At 34.1% G+C, this 7,192-nt stretch overlaps 1 protein-coding gene across 1 annotated transcript in view; it reads right to left on the bottom strand.

The window, feature by feature from the left end:
• Positions 1-1,808: 1,808 nt before the first annotated feature.
• LOC148954372 (uncharacterized) overlaps positions 1,809-7,192 on the bottom strand; it is a 250,965-nt gene continuing 245,581 nt past the window's right edge. The window contains exon 9 of the mRNA XM_089086256.1: positions 1,809-2,227. Within this exon, the coding sequence (XP_088942382.1) occupies positions 2,120-2,227 (108 nt within the window). The 3' untranslated portion in view covers positions 1,809-2,119. The remainder of the gene's footprint in view (positions 2,228-7,192) is intronic.

The raw sequence follows: 7,192 nt of genomic DNA, 5'->3' as shown, positions 1-7,192 counted from the left end.
TACGAAGTAGGGAGGATGCCAACTAGTAAACAATGAACTCTAGCCAAATGTCAAGTGAGGAAGAATCAAAATTTAAAGCTTATTGCAAAAATAAATTTATGGGAATCTAGAAAAATAGCCTGAAACCCCGCGAAAGAGATTTCAGGTCGAAAGGAAAACTGCAAAATTAGAATCATCAGCCCAAAGCCCTATGTAGGAGACTTCTAGTTCCTCATCTTGAGCTACATGGAAGATCACATCGCATGGGAAGCACTGATGTTTCCCTCTTTATTCTTTCGCTAGTGGGACTCTGAAACATCATAGAGATGTATTTAAGAACTCTTTTGAAAGGAAAAGGCTATATCTAGTACTTTCTGTAAGTAACAAAACACAATATTAAAATAAAATGCAATTTTGACAAAGACTGCGCCTTCACATACAGCATGACATAACAAACGTGTCTTTTGACAAGATAATGCCATAAAGGCAGATTACTCTTTCAGGGCAACGTCTGAGTGTTTGTGATAGAGTAACATCTTGTAACAGGTATTCCGATTAAAATAATTTCGCCCCGCAGAGTTAGGATCGGCCCTGGACCTCGGAAAGCACAAGTGCATTATTCTTAATCAACTCTGATTATATGTTAAAATTTCTATAAATGCCCGGAAATCTTGAAGCATCAAAATTTAAGACCTCTCGCTTCCCTCCTCCTCCACCATCTAAGTCGGATCAGATACGGTTTCCCAAAAGTTACAGCTAGGACACTTACTTCCCACCGAGTTTCTCTTTTATAGATCCGACTATCGTGCCGGATTTATAAAAGACACATACATACAAGCATTGGCTTCCGAAAGAGGCCTTTAACTGCTCTGCGATGTGTCAGTGTCCTGCCATCACTAAAAAATATAGAAAAGAGAAGACACCCGTGAAGCACAGGCTAAAATATACTTTTCACGGGTTTCAAAAAAAGAAGGGGGGGGGGCGGAAACTGTCACTTTAGAATTAATGACCATTGATGATTCCACTGATACACTATTCATTTTGATCCCCTGCAACTTTTGAGGGGTTTCAAGCTATTTTTAAAGTTTACGGAAAGTAGATTTTCCTAATAAACTTTTCTCGCCATCCTCAATCAGCTTTAAATAACCAATATTCCTCTCAAGACAGATTTTTTTTTAAGTAGGATTTTGAACTTCGGTTATTATTGCCTGTGGTTTGTCCTTTACTAGTTATTAAAAATTAGATCATTTTCTTGAAGGGGCTACATAGAATGATAAGTGATCATTTTTACAACCTATAATTCAATTACCTGCGTTAAGTCGATTCTTCAATTATAGGGTCTAATCTGCAATTTCTAGAGTTAGCTAACCTAGAGTTAGTTAGTAAAGCTAATCCACATGGTGGCACTGAAATGAAGTATGGCTCTATCAGTTGCTTAAGAAAGTTTGTCTTGTGTAACATCTCTCTTTTTTTATTTCAGAATGAAAAGGTGAGCTGAGAATTTTTTGGGACAAATTCAAGACACCTAAATTGCCCCAAAAGTGTACCTTAAAAAATTTACTGGGCATAAACTATCTTTATTTTGAATAACATGCATGAAAATTTTCTATGTTTTATATGTATGAAAATTTATTTTTAATTGTACATATGAAAGTTGTATGAAAAGCCAATAAAACTTGGCTGGGCCTAACGCTATATGGTACAGTGTTTCCTTGACAATATTTCAATGGAGCAAAGTAAGCAAAACATTTTTTCCAATAAGATGAAATGCGATTGATGAATTTTTAAATATCTTGTTAGATTGGTAGATTGTTAGATATTCTATTAGATATTGTTAGATTTCTAAAGTTAGCTAACCGATTAACTTTCGGTTATTATTGCCTGTGGTTTGTCCTTTACTAGGTATTAAAAATTAGATCATTTTCTTGAAGGGGCTACATGGAATGATAAGTGATTATTTTTACAACCTATAATTCAATTACCTGCATTAAGTCGATTCTTCAATTATAGGACCTAATCTGTAATTTCTAGGAATCACTCTTTATTAAATACGCCCCTAAAACATAGAAGTATCCGACTTTAAAATAAAACGATTTCTAAAAATAAAATCCTCTAAATTGAAAACAACGCTTGTAATGTTTCATTTTTCGCGACCTTTAATAGACTGAAATTCCCTAAATATTTGCCAGCGTTTTTCCCAACTTGGATCCCATTCCATGTGCCAAACAGTGCTTGTAGACAGAGTCATCTATAAAAGAAATGATTTTTAATCTGAAATAGATGGCAACGTGTGTTTAAACTACGTATAGGCAATAAGATTAATCGACAATTTTCTCTAATATAAAAGGAAAATAACGATCTTAGTATATTTTAACTAGAAAATAATAATGAATCGGTAAAGGGGAATTTGTGTTGGCAGAAGTAATTTCAGAAATTTTTTTCTAAATTCGGCAGAGACTTCAGTTGCTTTTACGTATCCATCATGGTTGCAGCGATAGCTTCGGCCCAGTAAAGAACGAACCACGGCCCATATTAACCAAAAATTTAAAAGCTATTCGTGAAAAATAACTGTCAAGTGAAAAAAAAATTCAATAAAAGCTGATTCAGGAATAGGAAGTATGATTTCGATTAATTTTGACGATAAAAGTTTGCTGCAAAAACTAATTTTGAAAAATAGCCTGAAAACCCTCAAAATGGTGTCACCACTGGAATCACCACTGTTGGAAACCTCGTGGAGGGAACTGACAGCTCCCAATCATGATCAACAAGAAAAACCACTTTTGCATAGGTAGCACTGATGTCCTCTTTTTTCCGTTCTTTTCTTTTTTGTCATCGCTAGTATACATATACTATATTTATAAACGAGCAATAACTGTATATGTTTTTTTTCTAAAAAACGGCTCCATATTTTTTCGGGAAATTTGGTATTTTGGGATATTCTCGCAGAAAAAAACGACCTAGATAGGTCAGAAGTCTGAGAAAATTCGGTAAGAGCCTTAATTTTGGTTTTTGTAAATGACATCATGTACTATGTTAGTACATCATATAATCATTTCTTATGACATCATATAAGTATTTTCTTATGTGATGTCATGTATAGTATAAATCAGATTGTTGAGTTTCCAACGCATCAGTTATTTATATAATATATTGTCTGTCGGAAGGCCCAGAAACGAAAATTTGCATTTGCAGTTACTATGAATGATGATTCTTTGGAACCTACACCTGAACTATCAAACGTGATAAGATGTGAAAATTGACAATCTGGACCATAAATTGCGACAACCCAAATAAGGGTTGCTAAAGCAAAGGCCATTGCTAAATTGCATGAAGCAATCAAAATCCAGAAAACGTGTCAAAAATGAAAATGAAGAGCAAAGCATGGGTGGTTAAAATATATGCGAAAGCGACAATTAGAGCTTGTCAAAATTGAAAATGAAGAGCAAAGACATGCGGCACCGAGCATGTGAGCGAGTCAAAAATGAAAACCAAGAGCAAATACACACGTGGTTAGGAGACATGCGACACCGAGCATGTGAGCAAGTGAAAAATGAAAATGAAGAGCAAAGGCACATGCTGTTAGAAGATATGTGACACCAAATATGTGAGCAGGTCAATGAAAATCAAACTGAACAGCGAGAATCAAAACGTGCCAAAATTGAAATGATACCGATGATGATTGGGTTTGGGTTTTTTACATGGCTAAGGTCATCAATGCCTACCATATCTTTTTTTTTAAATAACCAAAGGTTCGGCAATATGTACTTCATAATGACGAAAGACAAGGCGAGGCTAAACGAACCAAACAAATTGGAAATGACAGCGATGATGATTGGGTTTTAGATTTTGACATGAATAAGGTCATCAATGCCTACTTCACCTTTGAAAATCAAAAATATGGACTAGATAAATCGTTGGAAGAAAAAGAAGTTTTTATCCCACCACCTGAACAATTAAAAGAAACAAAGGCTCGGCGATATGTCTTTCACAATGACAAAAGACAAGCCGAGGCAAAAGAAGGAGTTTTTGTCCCACCAGCTGAACAATTAAAAGAAATAAAGGTTCGGCGATATGTCTTTCATAATTACAAAAGACAAGCCGATTCAAAAGTTAAAGTTCCAATAAAAAAAAAAAATTAATTTTACAAAGGCACTACTTCTAATTTAAGGTCCTTTCGGAAGTCACGACACCAAGAAAAGGCTCAAATTGTCTGCGTTTAGAAGACAAGTGACAGTGAGAATACATATATAGAAGCCTGCCGCGTGCCGAGTGCCGGGGCCCGGTGGCGAAGCCATTAGGACGTCATGACATCAAGAAAAGGCTCAAATTGTCTACGTTTAGAAGACAAGTGACAATGAGAATCCATATATAGAAGCCTGCCGGGGTCCGGCGGCAAAGCCGCCGGGCTCCCGGTAAAAAAAAGGTAAAGAATACGGCATTGGACCTTACATTGCCAAACGATAGCGCTGATATCCATTTATTTGCCATTCAGGCTGGAAGTGCAATGGGAAGTTGGGAGTCAATCATCCTGTGCTTTCACACACCCTTCCTGTTTACCTTCCCCAGATTTCTCCAGGTACCCAATTAAAGCTGGGTTGACTCTGGCTGAGCTTACAGATTCACGCCACTGACCCCCGTCCCAAGCCAAATAATTCAGTACACTAGGATTCGAACCCTCGTCCTCTCGGACAAAGGATCCTAAATCCAGTGCACCAATCCACTCGGCTAGGACGGCTAAAAAAAGAGTGGTGGTAGCGGTGGGATTCGAACCCATACCTCCGAGAGACTGGTGTAATTACACCAGTCTGGTCTAATTACATATATATATATATATATATATATATATATATATATATATATATATATATATATATATATATATATATTCATAAAGGAATGATTTTTAATGTCACTTTGTTCAGAAAAGGGAGTTGTACATTTCACACTATATATATATATATATATATATATATATATATATATATATATATATATATATATATATATATATATATATATATATATATAGTGGGTTGTGAAAACAAAATAATAATCCTTTATTACCCCAAAAAAATATACGTTTCTAATGGCACAATAAAAAAAATAAACCAGAAAATTGGAACTCGTATCTTTGAAAGAGTACTGTTTCATTTAGGAATAGGTTACATAGCTTTGGATATTAGCCAAGCTCTTAAGAGCCAATTGAAGTTACAATTTTAAAACTTTCGGGCAAATAAAAGCAAAGATGTTGTTTAAAAGCTTAATAGCAATAGACTGCATGCAGATAATAAATATTATTGATGGATAAATTAGAATTACAGCTTATACAGGGGACACAGGAAATAGAACACCACCAAACCTTGACCCATGTCAATCTCACCTTGAAGACTTGTTCTATGGACTTTTCTTTATAGTGCATACATTACTAATGCTGAGTAAGAATTTAAACTTGTATTGATAGAGTTGTAGCAAAATCGAAAATATGAAACCAGATAGATCACAACGTTTAGTATAGACCAACCTCGATTTCACTTGAAGATACACAAAAATAATGTAATTTTATAGCTTAAAAACTTAATTCGATTTTTAAGGCTTAACGACCCTAGTGCCAGCAAAAGTCTTCTATGTAGTCTTTTACCTGATCAACGATGCATTTTGTTTGCGTCTCTAAGAATCAAACACTATCAGAATTAGCTGAATATATATATATATATATATATATATATATATATATATATATATATATATATATATATATATATATATATATATATATATATATATATTATATGTATTTCAACAACTCATTAATACAGTTTTGGTTTCAATAGAGTAGTGTTATTGGATATCCCTAACACAAATGATTATACATCTAAACTGTCTGCAATCTAGGGCTATTAAGCTTCAAGAAATCTATTATTTTGTTGGTCCTTACGTGGAATGAGAGTACCTCGAAATTGAGTAGTATGATCTATCTGTCTTTATCTTCTGTGTTTTGATAAAATTTGGTCTATATACATATTGTGAAGACGTGCGAGGGAATCATCTCTGGAAAAAACCTGTTTGGTTGCTGCTTAAATTTAGCTAAACCTTAACCGCATCGGTTTTTAGATGCTTCCAAGGGCCAAATAGGTAAAGTTTTGACTACGTAAAATTGTGTTTTTTTTTTTACAAAATAGACCAATAAAATAAATATTTTGTATGTTTTGTAACAAATTCAACCAGTACAACTCGGAAGTACAGCATTTGAAGTACATGTGGTATTTTATCCGGTAGACTCCGATGGTGGCTCCAACAAATTCTCGTGAACTGGAAAAGGCCAAACGAGTTTCAGTAGAGTATATGAAAAGAAATTAGGAAAAATGAATTTGGAAAAGAAAAATTTGACCTATCTCACTATCTAGTAAAGCATGTAGTGCCATAATTATGAAATTAGCCCAAATTTAAAATTTCGAAAATTTAAAAACTCGTTTTTGAAAAAACATGTCAAGTAAGAATTGTCATAAAATAGATTAAATTCTAAATTTACAATTCAAGCTGCATCAAGTCGCTTCTTCAGTGAAAGGGATATTCATTCAAAGTTTTTACAAGGATGTTCAGTAAAGCAATGCAGCTACTTTACTAGTATCTGAGGTGATGTTTTAATGCACTGTCTTTCCTTTTACATTCATTTAATTAAGTTATTGGTTTGTTACGCAGGGGTGATGCTCTAGTGGTGGCATCAATTCAAAAATTTAGGGCGGGGGAATGTTTTCTTTTTATCAGAGGGGCAATTGTCTTATAGAAATAGGCTTAAGTATTTACAGCCATTGGTCGCCTGAATTCATGGTAATTTATAAAATGTCAAATTTTTAATTAGGGCTATTTAATAATTAGAATAAACCGCTTAACTAGACAAAAAAAAACTGATTTAGTTTTTGACCATCTACAATAGATAACTGGAGGGAATCCCTTTACCCATACATACTAAAACAAAAGACCTTTAACTCGAATTTACAAATTCAGATAATTTCTTAATATGTTTAATATATTTTGGCAGCCTACATCGAACCATCATTTTGATCCTACATACCGAAAAGAAAAGAATATTGCGTCGCTGGAGAAAAGATGTTTGGACATTCTGAGCTTGTCTAGTTGACTTATTGCTAAAACATAATATTAAAACAAGGTCCTAGACTACTATTCATAATCCTGTGCATTAGTTTTATTTTAC

Source organism: Artemia sp. Qi Xiang Cuo, chromosome 3 (genome assembly GCF_049724085.1).
Source record: "Artemia sp. Qi Xiang Cuo chromosome 3, ASM4972408v1, whole genome shotgun sequence".
Classification (NCBI taxonomy): domain Eukaryota; kingdom Metazoa; phylum Arthropoda; class Branchiopoda; order Anostraca; family Artemiidae; genus Artemia; species Artemia sp. Qi Xiang Cuo.
This window is presented reverse-complemented; position numbering and strand designations above follow the sequence as displayed.